General features: G+C 35.0%; 1 protein-coding gene and 1 long non-coding RNA gene across 2 annotated transcripts; both read right to left on the reverse strand.

Annotated features, from left to right (window-relative positions):
- Positions 1–484: 484 nt before the first annotated feature.
- On the reverse strand, positions 485–3,261 carry LOC306882162. Its single transcript, XR_013785223.1, has 5 exons — positions 3,190–3,261; positions 2,372–2,907; positions 2,017–2,151; positions 1,847–1,896; positions 485–1,466 (listed from the first exon to the last, which is right to left on the reverse strand). It is a non-coding gene; the product is annotated as an uncharacterized lncRNA (long non-coding RNA).
- Positions 3,262–6,383: 3,122 nt separating this feature from the next.
- Positions 6,384–12,426, reverse strand: LOC306877111 (uncharacterized protein). Its single transcript, XM_079428646.1, has 7 exons — positions 12,412–12,426; positions 12,216–12,297; positions 11,751–12,101; positions 11,319–11,660; positions 11,041–11,148; positions 10,906–10,928; positions 6,384–6,849 (listed from the first exon to the last, which is right to left on the reverse strand). The coding sequence occupies exons 1-7, from the start codon at positions 12,412–12,414 to the stop codon at positions 6,727–6,729; spliced, it is 1,032 nt and encodes a 343-aa protein (XP_079284772.1). The 5' UTR covers positions 12,415–12,426; the 3' UTR covers positions 6,384–6,726.
- Between the last annotated feature and the right edge of the window lie 6,131 nt (positions 12,427–18,557).

Raw genomic sequence — 18,557 nt, forward strand, 5'->3', positions numbered from 1 at the left:
AGGAAGGAGAGCATCACTGGTTTGACTAAGCTAATACTGAACTAGTCAGTGAATTCTAATAAGATGTGGAGTTGTTTTGTTCGTGAACTTTTTAACAAATCAATTTAATGATTCAGTGACTTTTTCACATAACAGATGCTTATTTGTCGCTGCCTGGTGTAAATGTAGTTTGAAATATTTTAAAAAATTACAAATATTTTTGGTGAACAGATTCAAAAGTCTCTACTCATCTGGATGAGTCAAAATCCCCACCACTATTTATCCCAGTAGTGAGAATAAAATTTAATGAGAGATTTTGGACTCTACCCTGACACTATCCAGTAAATAAATCTATATTGCTTTTAAATTGGCAGATTGTCAGATAATTATTAAGTAACCATATCATAAATATACAATATACATAAATATGCAACACTAACTAAGGTTTAAACTCTGGCATAGGTCAGGTTTTTTTGAGAAGACAAAAATCCTATGCATATCAGTTCCATGTTGTACAATTAGAAAATAATTTATTTGAATCACACAGCATATCAGCACCTGCAGGGATGTCTTTCCATACTGCCACACATAAGACTAGTGTATTTGTCTTTACTTGCAGAAATTCAACAATATATTCCACTCCTCCCTGATTCACTTCTCAGAGAATGTCTAGCACAGTGCAATTTAAGATGCATTTTTTTGTTGTTGTTGTTTTTTGTTTTGTTTTTCCATGAGCACATGGAAATGAAAGTATACCTCACATATTTACTTTGAGGGTGAAGATTGTTTTTCTTGTATGACTGGCTTGGAGTAAAATTTTCTGGAATGACCCAACCAGAGCCCAGTCTTGAATTTAAGTCTATCAGTAATATGGCATGAAAATTGCAGTCCACAGACACTGGTAGAGCTTGAGATTTTGCTTATTTAAGGCTGACTTTACACAGCAAAGATGGCACAGAAGCTGTAACTGTAGCAGCGTCTGACCATGAAAGGGTACATTTAAAGCCATCAGGTAGACCTTAATAAAACTTGTTGTGATTTATACAGTATGTCATTCAAGTGCATCCTCTCTAGATAGAAATTACCTTAAGCTATCAATGAAAGAAAATGCACAATATGCAGTATTTTACCCTTAGAAGCAGTAACAATATATATATAAAAAAAGAAGACATTTTTAAGAATATTTGAAGAAAATCAAAATAAAATGTATTAAAAATGTATGAAAATGTATTATTTTAGCACAACACACCTTAACTCACCACTAAGAACATTAACATAACACACAAACAGAGTTTCTCTTGTGTTTGGTGACAAAGTTCAAAATGATTTGATTGAGTCTTTAGTGCGGCACAAAAAATAATCTGGTAATAACCTATATATCATTTTATGGCAGCATAAACCATATGTGTCTCCACATCACTCATGCTTCTTACTGGTCTTCTGTTCAACTTCCAGTGCATGTCTGGATCTTGATCCTGGCCATATATCTTGATTGGGAAATATACACACACACACACACACAAACAAGTTTGTTTTTTGTGAAAAGTAGGGACATTCCATAGGTGTAATGGTTTGTATACTGTACAAACTGTATGTGCTATTGCCCTACACCTAAACCTACCCCTTACAGGAAACTGTGCATTTTTAATTTCTCAAAAACAAAAACCTCACTCTGTATGATTTATAAGCGTTTTGTAAAATGGGGACATGGGGCAATGTCCTCATAAGTCACCTTCTCCTTGTAATACCTATGTCATACCCATGTCATTATACAAATGTATGTCTTCATTTGTCCCAAAAACACGCGCGCACACACACACACACACACACACACATTTTTTAATTATTAACCTTCTTTTTTTAATACCTTTTGAAAGTGACAGGGTGCCTCTTCATTGTAAACCTGAGACTGGGCATCTAAGAAAAACAAGAAAATCAATCATTAATTTGCATCCCAGAGCACAGTTTGTTTTGTTTAGATCTAATGGATAAAGGTTTATTGTGTATTTTAGTGCATATTTAAAATTGTTAACATGCCCTTCTGCTTGTTTCTTTCCCTCAGCCTGATTGAGACTACAATCACAAGTACAGTGGGAAGCAAAACAATAGCACTCAGAATCAGTGTCAGTGTATAATAGATGTGACAGGATCTTGAAATTTCTTCAGTCGCCCCTGTTAAAACCACTCAAAAAAAAAAAAAGAGAGAGAGAAAGAAGGGGAAAAAACAAAGAGAACAAGATCATTGTAAGCTAGAAATAAAAATGCAATGAACGCTGAATATGAAAAATGTTGGAATTAATAAAAGATACTGACTAAGTGAAGATTGAACTATTACCATTTACCACCATTAACTAAGAAGGGATGGATTTAGTTTAAAATGCATGGCACATACCACAATCCGCATTTGTTGTATCCCCTTTGGACTGACTAGTCTCTATGAAGATTTAAAAAAAAAAGAAAGAATACAAAATAGTTAGTAGTAAGTGAATAGCAATAATACTAAATAAAAATAATAATGCTGGAATAAATAAATTATTTAAACAGATCAAATGAAAACATAAACATTACAATTTACCACCACCACTAAATGTGTTTTGTTGTGAAACATCATGTGGTTTGTCAAAAAACTTCCACAGTAAAAAATTCCAGAGTCGGAGACGTCCACATTTACAATCTTCAGGGAAGAAAAGGTTTTGTTCACTGACATCTCTGCAGGATTCTTCTTAAAGCCATTCAAATAGACGGAGTCCGCTGGTTTTTCACCCACATATTGTGTGGCAATGCAAAGTGGCAGAGAATCATTTGTGTGCTTGAACCAGGCTATATAACTGGGCTCTTTTAGGATGTTTGAACACAGAAGAGAGACAGTAGTTCCCCTCTTTACCGTTTTCACGAAAGATAAAGATGCTTGTTTTACAAAGATGACACCTGAAAGTAATGAAATATGATGTCATAAGAAAAATGACTGATTCAAATTCAAATGGAAGCTACAGTTTGCATTTACATTGCATGTCTGAAATAACTAAAAATAAAGTAATTACTATATTTCACTATATATTTAATATCTTCTGTGGAACTCAAAAGGACGATGGATGAACTGTCCCATTAAAACTGTGAAGGAACTATATGAACGTTACAATCATTGCAAACATGGTCATTCTGTTTCATTGTCCCAAATTCTATATAGCAAACATTATAAAAGATATTTACCTATTAAAAAAAGCATCAGAGGATGTGTTGCAGACAAATTCATGTTTACGTTCCAGACAAGTCGACTCAACTGAGAAGAATCAAATTCAGCTTTATTTATTTGAAGGGGGTGTGGCTTTTACACTGTACATGCACCCATCTATATTAAAGCAGACTATAATATGCACTGTATAGAAACATAGGGTTGTCTAAAATAAATTATATTGCAATGTTATAAAATATTTAAAAATGCTAATAAACCCACTTCTTATAGATCTTGAATACTTTTTTCTTTTTTGCCATTAAATGCATCAAAATGCCATCACTAAAATGGTTGTGCATTATTTATTATCTTCTTAAATAAGTCCAAAAAAGCCCAAATAATGTATTTACTTGTAAGTAAATAAATAAATAAACTAGTTAATTGCTATTCAGTGTATTTTTATATCACATTAAATTCAAATGAAGCCTGTGAATATATCATGTTTTAGTAAATCATTAAATAAGGTGCATGCACCTTTTTTGTTTTTCTAGAGATATGGGAGCATAACGATTGTAGACTGACCACACCTCAAACCGCATGGCCGTGTTTGAACAAAAGCAGCCTCTCATCAAATAAAGTGTCGTGTTAGAAACAAAGAATCATTTCCTGTAGGGAGTGACAGGAAGTAGCAGTTCAGTGCAGAACAAGCCCCAGTGAGGTGAATTTCAGCAGACCAACACGCACTTACTGAGCTTTAGTTCAGTTTTTAGATTAGCAATAGTTGTTTCATTTTATTATTTATCACTATGTTAGCAATAACAGTTATATGCAAATCTACACATCACCAATCATCATGATTGATTATTTTATAGTCTCATAGGTGTGTAGAAAATTAAAAGGGCTCTATTAAATGATTTTTTTATTTTGGAAAAATCTCTATAGTCATTAGCTTCAGTCTGTAATTGGTATATTATGCTTGAGTGTGATACCTGAGAAGAAATACAAGATGATGTTTATTTCAGGTGTGTGTCTGTTGTTTCTATTCACAATATTGAGATATAAAGTATGACTTCATTACATATAAACCATATAACAGTGTTTATGTTTTTGTCCCAAAACACAAAAAAATACAATTGCACCTGCGTTTAAGAAAAATATAAAAATGATTATTTATGAATTAATTTAACAGAAGTCATTTTAATATTGAAGTTGAAAACTGTATGTTTTGCAAATATCAATATTTTATGTTAAAGTATATATGAATAAGGGAAAGTGTATATCTTGGGTACTTTAATTGGTCACTGTTTATTTAAAAAAAATGAATGTTTAATAGTCTTTTTATTTTAATTTGCATTTTAAATAATGACAAAAAATTCCAGTGACCACTAAATTAATATGAAAATCATTAGGTGGGTGCATAATTATTATCAATATAAAATGACAATGAAAATTGTTGGAGTGTGATAAGTGATAACTTTTTTTTCTCTGATGTTGGTAGATGCAGCGGCATACACTTACTTTATACACTTGTGGTTTTGGACTATGAGCACAGGCCACCAAACAAAAAAACAAACAAACAAAAAAAACCTTGAGAATGGAAAGAATGAGAACAGTGCTCACACCTCTGCGGTTGAAACTTTCCATTTAGCCACTTATGATTAAAGTGTGATAGTGACTAACTACACTGCAATTCAAGTGATATTTGACCTCATGTTTTAGACTGGTGGCATTAAATAAAAGGCCTACAGTGTAGTGCAACAATTTCATAAATGCTATTGTATATTATTATTATTATTATTATTATTATTATATAAAAAAAGAAGACTTGTGATCATTTACAAATCAGGACAAAATTTATTTATTTGATCAAAGGCAGGTGGAATTGTTCTGTTGCAACACACCTTGTAATGAACATTTGTTCAGCACCATGGACAGAGACATATTATATTTGTTACATTTCACATTTTGACACATTTTCTTTTTTAGAGGAATAGTTCACCCCAAAAAGAAAATGTGCAGCATATTCAAATGCTAATTTGCATTAGTTAGTTTGCACTTTGTGTAGCCCAGAATATCTTTCTTATTCATTAATTCATTAATTTTTAAGGTCAATTTTAGCACAAACCACAGGCTCTAGCACAAACAAAGTATAAACAGAGGATGTGACAACAAATGGGGTTCCTCTGATAATGCATTTATAATGTCTGATAAACACTGTGGAAATCTGTTTTTGTTTTAGAACAGGGAAATGATTTACTAAGTTACTCTTACATAGGAATCAGATTTAGTTAGATTTCTTTTCTGACACTGGAATAGCAACATAAAACTACAAAAGTGCATACAAAAAAAGACAATACCATCATAAATATTTGTTTAAATAAGCATCTAATTGGCTTGAATTTTCCAATGATTGCCATTGTCCAGAAATCTTATTATTATTTTTTTCCTGTTTGTACATGTTTGCATGTGTGTGAGGCCATTATGTACAAAGGAGTGAAATCCATGCTCTGTAAAATTAGTATGTTATAAGTGCAATAGACTCTCTTTTAATTTTATTTTCTCACTAAATACTTTAGGAACAAACACCACTACAACACTTTCCTGAAAAAAAATAAAAAATTAAAATAAAATAAAAAATCTTTATTTATGAGGTTGTCCTAACACGTGCAATAGCAAAAGACAATGGAACCGCTTTATTGAGCAGAGAACTGTGTGGTGGAACAGTAAATAACTTCAAAAGCAGGAGCAGGATACCAATTTTCTCATACCACTAGGTGGCAGTAGAGACCATGGGACAAAATGTGCACAAATACTTCGCCAGGGAACTATACTTTACACCAGCATCAGGAACCTATCATTTGAATCAAAGGAATAAAAAACACCGCAATTTCCACCATAATTTTCTCTCAATCCTCGGTGTTCCTATGAATTGCAAACACCACAATAGGACAATGCACATGAATACTCACACATGAATAAATGCACATGACATGCACATATACATTTATTAATTTAGAAGATGTAAATGAAACAAACATACACAAAATTATGTGATTGAACATGTTATGGAACATACCATAACATAACTTTTCAAAGTTGTCCAGAAAACAACACAATCTAACAAACCTTACTATGCCTAACAAATTCATACATCTAACCATATACAGTATAGAGTCTAAATAGCACAGTAACATTTAAAGACATTTAAAATGACCACTTGTATCTTGCAATCCATATTTTAATGACATTGTTAGCTACTGTTATCTGAGGTAACAAAACACTCTATTTTAACTCTTAGGAAAAACCCTGGACATGATCCTTATAGGCATTATAGATTCAACTATAATACATTACAAGTGTCTTTTAGAAACTAGTTGCCCAGTATATTTGTGATGACAAATTTGTGTCATCAGTGATAATTCATTACACTTAAAATCCTTTATTTTGAAGATAAGTAGAATTGACAGAAATTATTTTGACAAGTTAAACATATGCAGCCAAATATGTTTTTATGAGACAATGATGGAAACATTTCTACAGTGTAGAAGTCAAATATTCCTCTAAAGCTCTGAATGTCACTGGTGTGATCTGACCTGTGCATACAGAGACTGGTCCTGACTGATCTTTGCTTTGGCTCTTCTGGTGTTCAGAGGTTTCTGACCAAAACTAATGGCTGCATAATTCAGAGTGTCTTCATTCTAATATTAAGAGAGAAAAGAAAGTCCAATTATGAGAGGAAAAGGACATGTGATATGGCATAAAATACACCAAAAGTAATAAAGGTTTTATCTTTTGTACTTACACTCTTAAAAGTGCTGGGTTATTTCTGTAAACACACAGTTGGGTTGTTCATGCTGGTTCAAATGGACTGCAAGGGGTTCACCACTGAACACCTGGGTTGGGTTATTTTTCCTCTTCATCGTATCTTCTGGATTCTTCACTCGTCTCGTCGTCAGATGGTCAAGCAACTCGCAGCAGTAAATTAATATGATGATATGATTATTTACCTCTATTTTTTTAATAAGCTGTGGTAAGAGCACACTGATTTTACAGTTAATGTGATATTTGATCTGTCACTGTGCAGGTTAACATTAGCGTTATTCTGTGAATGAAGTAGCCACCTACATTATTTTGTTGACAAAAAATGCCTCTTTATCGTTATATAAAAGTTATATAACGTAAACCACGATATTACAGGTATGTAATATTATTCTTAAATATTGTTAAATGTAATGTTGTCTACAGTATGTAAAGTTAGGCTTAATCTCTCATGGTGTATGAGGTCCTTTTACGCTTCCTCTATTTTAGTGAATGCTTGTGTTGCTTTAATCAGGACACAAGAGGTTTATCCAGGTTAACAGTAAGTTAGAGAGGCATAATAATAATTATTATTATTTCTCTCTAACAGTAAGTTAGAGAGAAATAATAATTTGTATTTGAGATTGACGAATAATAGGCAGATTTAACAGAGTTTTTCATCCTTATTTTACAGGATCTGTTTTGCCTCCCAAAACAAATTGAGAAATGGGTTCGCAGCAATGGGTCTACAAGCATCCCAGAAATCTTGAAGGAGTTCCCCAGACTTTTTGAAAAACTTGGCATGGTAAGAAATAATTTTGATTTTATGGTTTCGTTAACAGAAATTTGAAATGGTTAAATTGTTAGTGGGGTTGTGCAGATAGACAATATAGTGTATTGACGATAGTCAGAGATATCGCTGAGAGCTGATGTCTTTGTTGATAGTCAAGGCGATATTACAGGAGCTGCCCCACATCTTTAAAATTTGAGCACATTGTTTTCTGTGAGTGTACACAGCAGCAGCACCTCTGCCAGAACGTCAATAACATCTACATATTCCTAATATATTACATTATGTTTGTCTCAGCAATCATTAATGTAGGCTGACTAAGTCACACTTCAGCCATGCCATTGTCACTTGGTCTGCCTGTGTCATTTGTTTCTGATCCAATCTATTTAAATCCAATCCAGTCCGATCCAAGCTATTTAAAGGAATGAAGACATTTTCACAGGAAAAGTGTTTCAATGTGTCGTTTTGATTGTGAGATCAGTTTCACAGCAATGTATTATTCTTATGGTTTAGATGTTAAAAGGGAGAGTGCTTTCAAAGTCCTGCCCACTCTGCTTCCCCAATCAATATACAAGAACGGAGGAAAGGTCTTCAGACCCACAACCACAGACTCCTGGAAGTCATTAATTTGTTTTTTGTTTTTTTACTTTTTCTACTCTATACACAGTACTATACAAAAGTTGTAGGCCACTAGTATTTTCAACAGTCAAAAATTTCTTGAAGCATTTTGGAGATGTTGCCACAGTTCTTCTGGATTTAGTCTGTCTCAGTTTGTTCTGTCATTCCAGACAGACTGAATGATGATGAGATCAGATCTCTGTGTGGAGCACTGGCTGTTGTCAGACAAAAATCTAACTGGATTATTACAATTAATGGCAAAATGAAAGTTTGGAAGTGTAAACTGACATTTCCTACAGACACATTACAGCAAAAGATCGAAAATTACTGACTTAAAACCATTTTATTTTTTATTTAGCTGGCTAAAATACTAGTGGGCTAAAACTTTTGCACAGTACTATACTATATATATATATTGGGGGCTTTAAATACCCCATAATTTCTGCCATGTTGGTTGGATTCAATTTAGGTAGACAACCAAGAAGTGCCAGTAAGCAGAAATAAATCTAAATCAGTAATACAATAAATATTTTGTTTGTGCAACCTTTACCAGACCCAGTTCACAGGAAAACCCTGATGGTTTGGCTGATTTCCATCAAATACATTTAAATGTTATTTAAGTCAACTTAAATGTTACAACTTGTAAAAATGTAAGTTATGTTGCAAGACTAAGTGTTGTGTAATTAACAGGTGGGGACCAAACATGTTGATGCATCCCTGCTCATTATGTGCCTTGGTGACGAGACAACGACATCCCACACCTTCGCCATTGTTTCGGGCCATGCCATTGAAACGGACTTGTTGCTTGAGGCTGTTTATCTTTTTGAAGTCCTTTTTTACACTAATATCTTCCTTCCTGGGAATTTCTCCTGCATACAGTATATCATATTGATGGACACGAGCCTTCATGTGTGAAGTATTTGAGGGCAACAGTTTTTTTTCTGGCCACTTGTAATGTTTTAATTTTTTATCACATGTATTGTCTGTTGTAGGTCTCTTTGTTTGGCTTAGGTTTAATGGCACAATGTTTGGACTGATTCTCATGTGGTAATAATAAATTTCATAGTGTTATTATGCTGCAATGTTGACAACGAATAGGAATCTACAGTACATAGTTTACAAAGTTTTGTGTTTTAAAGAATCTGATCTACAAAAACTGTTGTTTTATTTGTGTCTGTAGGGGTTGGATGTAATGTGCAACAGTAGCACCCATTCAAAAGTTGTTTTAAAAAGAAATGTGAAAACTCATTAAATTGATATTTACAGTTGCATTTTTTTGTGTTGTGTAATTGTATTACAGAAAAATTATACTTTTACATTCTTTGTGATTGTTATTTATATTATTGGTAATATTGGTAAATACAAAGGTAGCACGGCAATGAGACAACAAATAACCCAATGTTTAGGTAATGTTTAACCCAGCAACACAGTTAACCTGACCCACTGGTTGGGTCAAATGGCTCAACCCAGCACTTGGGTCCAAACAACCCAGCGCGTGTTCTGTCCTATAGTTACTCAGCGGCTGGGTTAAGGTTGGGTTATTTTTTAACCCAGCATTTTTAGAGTGTACTGTAATATTTAAATAATAATAAAATATACACTCTAAAAATGCATTTAAAAATAATATTATATACCTGTAATATCGTGGTTTAAAGTTAAGCGTAGCTAATGCCGCTAACTTTACTTGAGAAAAAAAAAACGCGAAAATAAGTTATTGTTGGATTCGGCACGTTGCAGACATTTACTTGAAAAAAGACCTTAAGATCAATTTTAGTATGAGATCTAATTATGACAAAACATTACAAAGCCATACAGAAACGTTACACAGACAGTAAGTTAACTGAACTTACCCATGTATTTCTGACCTAACGATAATTCAACTTTTCCACAAGGCGTTAAAATATATAGCTAAAACTTAGCACGCACACACACACACACACACACACACACACACACACACACACACACACACACACACACACACACACATATATATATATATATATATATATATATATATATATATATATATATATATATAAAAATATATAACTTTTATATAATGATAAAGAGGCCTTTTGTGTTAACAAAATAATAACGCTAACGTTAACCCGCACAGTGACAGATCAAATATCACATTAACTGTGAAATCAGTGTGCTCTTACCACAGCTTATTAAAAAATAGAGGTAAATAATCATATCATCATATTAATTTACTGCTGCAAGTTGCTTGACCATCTGACGACGAGACGAGTGAAGAATCCAGAAAATACGATGAAGAGGAAAAATAAACAAACCGGTTGGGTCAAAATAACCCAACCCAGGTGTTCCGTAGTGAAAGAACCCCTTGCAGTCCATTTGAATCAGCATAAACAACCCAACTGTGTTTACAGTACCTCAAACAACCCAGAATTATGACCCAGCACAAATAACCCAACAATGTGTTTACAGAAATAACCCAGCACTTTTAAGAGTGTAACTTTAAATTGATACACAGATTAAACGCAGTCTTTCTACATTTAAGATCTCATATAGAATAAATACTTACTAGACTCTCCGGAGGTTTGGGTGCTTTAGGAAACCAAGAAACAGTCTTGTCATTATAAACGGCCGAGTCATGTGTTATCTTAAATTACTATAATAAATTAAGAAAGTTAAAAAAGTTAAGTTTAGAGAATTTTACCTTTATTCTGACCCATGCATAGTTTTAATCCCAGAAAAACAACAAGGGCCAAAAAAATGATGTTTAAGATTCCAAGAGCAATAAAAGCTGGATTCACATAACCGCTCTCTTAAACAAAGTAAAAATAAATAAATAAATAAACTTCTTAGATAACATTTTTCCACATTTATTAGATAAGTTCGGCGTTGTGTACTGTAGTATATGAATCAAATGCTCTTCTAGAGAGGGAAGATCAAACCAAACATTTCAGCATTTTAAAGCAGGTATTTTCATCTTACCTCTAAAATTGAGCTCAGTTCCTTTTCCAAACAGTATCTCTCCACATGCGGCCACGGCACAGAAGTAAATCCCAGCATCAGAGTGACTGATGTTGCTCTTGAAGAGATTGTAGACACAGCTCTGTGTTTGAGACTCTGTGCTGTTCTCACACTGACCATTTCTCTCTCCTTTGGTGTAAAGCACTCCTTGAGATTCTCCCGAGCTTTGTCTGAACCAGTAGACACTGTGTTCTCCTGAACAACTCTCAGTGAAGATGCTGCACTGCAAACTCACAGAATCCCCTGGATGAAGCGTGTCTATCAAAGACTGCTGAAGAGTTGTGTTTCTACCTATGGCTGCATCTTTAAAAGGGACATACGTGAGAAAGAAATAGTAAGGACAAAAAATCAGATGCCACAAACAAAGCTACAATAAGAAACAGAAAAACTTACCTCTGACAAGTAATCTGGTTCCTGCACCCATACCAATAATGTAATGTGCTGCGACTACACAGAAATACATTGCTGAGTCTGAAGGCTTTGTCTTTAAAATGGTCAGATTAAAATGATCGTCTCCTTTACTAACATTAAAACGATTTGTTTTCTTAAAGTCCTCATTCCAACTGGGTTGTAGATTTAAATATGAAGATACAATTTGTAAAGGTTTTCCATCAGTCGTCTGTTTAAACCATGCTTTTGTTGTTTGCAGAACATTTGAAAATGTGCAAGTGAGGTTCACATCCTCTCCAGCTCGAACTATTTTTACATTATCCTCCTGAACAACATCCACATCAGAGGAGCAGACTGCAAAATGAAGCACACAAGAGGTACCTTTTTAGTTGAAAGTGTTATGTAGTGTTAAATAGGTTGTAAATAAACAGTCGTTTAATATTTTAAAAGAAATTTAGGTACATTTACCTATTGTTGAGGAGAGCAAAACAATTAAGCAGTATGTCATCATCAGTCGTATTCCAAAACGATCCTTGTACTTTGAATTTCCCTGTAAAAGTGAACAATGAGTACAATATAAATATATATAAATCAATATAAATCCATTAACACATACTAAAAAATAATGGTAGATTGTAGATTAGACTATAGACTGTAGCCTTACCATGTGTCCATCAGCCTCTACTCCAGACAACTGATGCACATATGCACTTTCACCTTAACTTTTATGCTTTCACAGCCCTTACCACATCAAAACGGCTAGAAAAAATTCTAACCCAACCATTTTCCATTACTCCAAAAACATCTCTCATTTATTAAGACACATTATAAAACACTGTTAGTTACCAGTTTATATTTAACAAAAGCTGTCTTCTCTCAAAACTATCTGGTTAATATGTTGTTTCATTGCTAAAAATACATTATGTGGTTTGACAGAGGATAAATAAAAAAATATGGCAACAATATTACACATCTTTTTTTTTTTTTAAGGTTTGATGTTTTGAATGGAATCTACCTGAATAAATCATGTAAAATCTCCTTATTAAAAAATTATTTAATCTGACACAATGAATTTAATATTATTAGTGAAATGTGCTCATTTATTTTAAGTTGATTCTCAAAAGTCTGTGATTTTGAGTAAGGCCTGTTTGAATCTGGCTTTAATTTATTTTGTACAATTAAAAGACAACAGCCAGACAACCCAAGTAGGAAAAAACATTACTGCACTAGCAAACTAGCACTAGAACTAATGCAAAGCTACTCCTCACTGAACAAAGCTTCATGCCTCATAGTACATGCAGTTATCCATAACCAAAAGTTCTACTCTTCTGCACAATAATAATGACGTAAATTTCAACATAGAAACTCTTTCAAATGTCAAACATTACTGCACATTAAACATTAATACGTTTCCCTTTACTCAAAAACACATCAAGTAGCACTTAATTGCAATCTTTACTCTCCATATACAGCCATAGGGTGAATTCGGGTAATCTGGGACATTGGGTAATCTGGGACACCTAAACCCCAGTGTGTTTATTTCCTGTTCTAACAAAGTTTAGTCAACAGGGCTTTTACTATAATTTTAGCATGGATGTAATGTGACTGAAATCAGTTCATGGGGGTGATTCCACAGAAAGGGACAGGGCACTTGTCAATCAAGAAGCTCCCCTGGGAATTGCATGACAAGGTCAGTGACATAGGATTCTGACTAAGGACATAAATCTGTCATAAATAAGACAATGTTCCTCATTGTTGTCAAATTATGTTTGTGATCTATTCAAGCAACAAAATATGTATTAAAGTGTTGAAAATGTGTTTTAGTTTTTTTTTTTTTTCAAACATTTTTTTGTTGTCCCACATTATCAAATATGATTGAGAATGTGGGACAGCATGCTTTGGGTAATCTGGCACAGTCTTCAAATGGAGGAAATACATTTGCATTTAGGGATTTTATAAGTCTAATGACAAGGGCCAATATCTGCCATAATGAGAAATGGGTGTTATTAATGCTGGAGGTTATAACATTAGTATAAATTCACAGTAGCTAGCAGCCCCCCTGACACACCCACACACACACACCCATCCATACACACACGTTTATTTTTGTGAAAATTGGGGACATCCCATAGGCGTAATGGTTTTTATACTGTACAAACTGTATATGCTATTGCCCTACACCTACCCTACACCTAAACTTAGCCCTCACAGGAGACATTGTGCATTTCAACTTTCCCCCCAAAAACCTCACTCTATGATTTATAAGCGTTTTGAAAAGTGGGGACATGGGTCAATGTCCTGAAAAGTCACATTCACCTTGTAATACCTGCCATTATACAAATTTACACACACACACACACACACACAGTCAGCTAACATATGAAAATATCCAAATATGGTACCACAGCGTCAGGAAAAGAGATGGCAACAGAAAGAGCAAGGAAGAGAGAGAGAGGGAAATGAGAGAAATACGAAGAAGCTAAACCAAAGGAATGAGAGTAGAATGAAGGGAGCTATTGGTGATATTGTGTTTGGCATAAAGTATGGTGAATATAGACTTTTTTAGGCCTAATACATATGTCCCAGATTACAAAGTGACCTGTCCCAGATTATCAAATTGAGGCAGAATCTTTTGTTTTTTGGCACAAAAACACTAAAAGGTATGGCATGTCTCTTCTGGGTATAATATCTACATTCTTTCTTTTGGTGTGGTTAGAAAACATCTTAGGGATTTCAAAAAAGTCTAATGTGTTGATCTAATGTGTTAGATAGATATCGAAATAAATTGCAGAAGTCAAAATTGCAAAAAGTGTCCCAGATTACCCGAATTCCCCCTATGCAAAGCATGCTGGGAACTAACAATCACCACCAAAATAAAACTGCAAAATTGAGCTAATTCTCTTAAAATAAATAGGTAGTTTTCTTACACTATTATTATTATATATATTTTTGCTCAGTTTAATCCTTTCATCAACTCAAACCTCAAAACTGCTTAAATTAAAACGTATCTGTTGGTTATATAACTAAGTGAAATGTTCTTAATATTTTCTATACAACACTGGACCACAATTTCTTTAATAAAATATACACATTAGGTTTTTAATTATCATATTATTTTTTTTTATGAAAATTACAAGACCCATGATTCATTTTTTTTTATTTTTTTTTTGCGGTGTAGTGATGATGAGCATCTAATATATGAAAATTTTAAATACATTTCGAAAATAGTTTGAATCAAGGGGTTGGCACATGGCAGGGCATGATCAAGTTTAACTATGTTGCATTGATGAATGCAAAGATTATTCATTCATACATGCATAGTCCATATTTGCACACTCCAAGGGAAGTCTATAATTGTTTAGACCTCTTGTGATGGTACTTGGACACGTCTTCAGTGATGAACCTGGGGACATAGGGTGTTTTGAGTCTTTGCTCATCCTACACCTTCGCCCGGGAGACCCAGCCAGGGGTGACCAGCCACAGACTCCTGTCCAAGTGGGGCACCAAGCCTCGGATCCCCCCTCCAGGTCCACAGCCATCTCGAGGCCTTCTCAGTGGTCTCCTGGATATTCTTTATGGCTCTTTTGCACTTTCACATCATGAAGTTTAAGTGTTTGCTGTAATGATCTGCAAGTGAATAACCAGTACCCTACTTTGTCCGGCTCACAGCAGGCTCTCCATCCATTGCTCCAGTACTCTCCTATGAGATCTGCATATTCAGCCTTCTTACGCTCATTGGCTTCCTCAATTCTTTCTTCCTGGGGGGACAGTCGCCTCTGATGTTAACACCATATCTGGGTGAAGCAGTGTGTTTACAATGTTTTTTTTTAACTTGAGCTGCCTTCCTAGGTCGACCTGGAGTTGCCAGTCCCATGTAGTGGCTAAAAGCCCTCCCATAGAGCTAGACCGATGTTTATTCCCAGCTCTGATAAAGGAGATGTATTTTTTGGGGCATTCTGCTTCTTGAACTCTTGGATAGCTGATCGTGTGCCCCAAAGACTTGGTCATGAACTTGATCATGGCACCAGTGATATATTCCTTCCCCCAATGCCTTTGAACAGCAACTGAGGATATGCTTCAAGGTGCCCCTCTGCACAGTTGACATGCAGGTGTGTCTGCCACTCCCCAGCTATGCAAATTGCCTGGACTGGGGAGATCGTCATAAACTGATTGAATGAGAAACTTAATGCATAACAGTTCGGCTCTCCAGAGCTCTTTGTTTGCCCATGACGACTATCTTACTGCATTGCTCTTCCTCCACTACTTCTCGTATCTCATCCTGTACCAGTTGACGCTTCTCTTTTCCATAGGTTTTATCATAGTGTGGTTTGGGAAGACTGCCCAGTTCTGCCCACCCAACCACCACAGTGCCCACCAAGATTCTGTGCCCGGCCAGCTGTGCCTCCGCTCTGTTGTCAGAGGAGTTTTTAATGTCAGAGGAGTTTCATTACATAATACCGAGTGTAATTTAATTTGATGTTAAAATTTGTTCTCTAATCTCAATACTGTTTATTTATGGGCAGGTTTTGGATTCAGTCACGGCATCTTTCAGCTACGAGTGAAGTGTGACGCCACGGTCTGAAGTTCACAGCTCCCCGGCGAACAGCAGCCCTTCACCGGCTCAGATTTCGGCGACACACCGGCACGAGAATTGGCAATTACAATTACAGAGAACAGTTGAATACACTTAAATTAAAATGCTACTTTTAAATGTTAAATTTTCATGTCTAAAAATGCTTGTTAAACGAGTTTATATTGTAATATTATAATCTATGCTGTATTGACCCAAATAAATTCAATTTGTTGTGTATTTTTTCCATGTGTTCTTGCTTAATAATAAATGTTCATCTTTTGATTAGTGTTGCCTCTTCTCTGTCTCTCTTTGTGTTTGTGTGTGTGTTTTTTTTTCAGTCCATTTTAAGCAAGCAATATAATAATTTATACAATAAACAATAGATGACTTAAATAAAACAACCCGGGATGTTGGGTAAAAACATTTAACCCAACCAGCTGGGTCAAAATAACCCAGCATATGTCCTGTCCAATATTTACCCAGCGCTGGGTTGCCAAATAACCCAAGTTGGGTTGTTTTTAACCCAGTATTTTTTAGAGTGTAACTTCACTGGCTCAAGTGACTTTGAACTCATGGCTGATGGGGAGCTGCAGCTTGGTGGAATGCCCATTCAGAGCAACGTTTAGAGACTGAGGGAGTCCCAACCACCTCCGGAGAAACTGACTGATGGCTTTTTTTAGAGCTTCCACTGTTGTCATTGGTACATCATACATTGGAGCCATAGGTATTTGTTAGGTCTAGCCAGAGTGCTGCAAGGTCTTCTTTGTTTTCCCTTGCTTCCTGGATCAGCTGAGTTACTACTCCTGTGTGCTCCAGGTATCCAGTCACTTCTGGGATTCCTCCCTTCTGAGGTGTCTATATATTCAATCTTCAAGAGGAACTCAGTTAGACGTTGGGCCATTATCTTGAAAAAAGATCTTCCCTTCGACACAGAGTAGCAAGATGATACGAAACTGTTCAATATTATTTGAATCCTCTTCTTTTGGTATCCACACACCCTCTGCATGCCTCCACTGAGCAGCCACCTGTCATCTTCACCAGATCACCTTCAAGATCTTCTAGAGTCATGCTAGGAGCCTTGGGAACTGCTGGTATACATTATATGTTACCCCGCTGTGTCCAAGGGCAGAGCTTGCTCTTGCAGCTCTGACTACTTATTTGACTTCTTTCAGGGTGGGCTCAGAAATGTTACACTGGGTCCCCGGGTCTGGAGGTGCCACCAGTGCCTCACCTGCTCTCTCAGGATGTCACTGAAATTGAGATTGAGGTGATTAACCTCCTCTATGGAGCAAATAATGTGGCCAATTCGCTTCAATCCTAGTAGTCTCTTAGTGTAACTAAAGGTTTTGGAAATGAAAGCACTGCAAAGTGCAATGCCCCTCAGCCAGCCTAAGTGTGATTCACCTCCTCTGTGTGATATCTGTTAAGTCTGACAGAGCAATTTTCTCTTCCTTAGCCAACTTGAATTGAAGCTTCAGGGATCTAAGTTCTTGTCTCAGCTGAATATAAAAATAGAGCCCAATGTATTGTGTTAATATGAAGGAATTTTTGCATAGATTTTTCAAAGATGTTTTACCTCTATGAAGCATTACATTGTATTGTGTTTTAGGGTAAGGAAATGTCTGCAAACTTAACTAATAATGTCATACTGGAAAAATATTACAGTTCACATTAGTTAATGTTAGAATGGCGCATAATGGATTTGAAAACTCTCAGCTAGATAGGTAAGTTCATAGTGTAGGCCAAGAAATGTGTATTTTATCCATTTCCATCAAATGTTCAAATTTTCAACATTACTTACCTGTTTTTATTATCTATTTGTTTTCGAACACAAAGGCAGACACAAACATTAGTGATGCATTGTGGCTAAAATGCTTATAGCTTCAATATTTTCATGTAATGACCTATAGTCAATAGATGCCTGATGTTACAAATCTATGCTACTATGGAAAAACAAAGTAAAATTACCACCAACAACAAAAATGTATTCAAAGAAAATATGAAAGATTAATAAATATTCCTTCCTAAAACATTATACTTTATACAAAATAGTTTGTGTTTATGGTCTAAAACTGTTTATTGCGCATTTCATAGTAATATTGAATGGCTGTACTTTCTCAAGAAATGAATGTAACTACAGTGCTACATGATGACAAAAGTAATTTAAATCTAAAAATAGACAGAAACTAATAAATATCTAATATTGGCTAATACTTTTGCCCAATGCAAACAAACAA

This window comes from Barbus barbus (assembly GCF_936440315.1).
Source record: "Barbus barbus genome assembly, chromosome: 2".
NCBI lineage: Eukaryota > Metazoa > Chordata > Actinopteri > Cypriniformes > Cyprinidae > Barbus > Barbus barbus.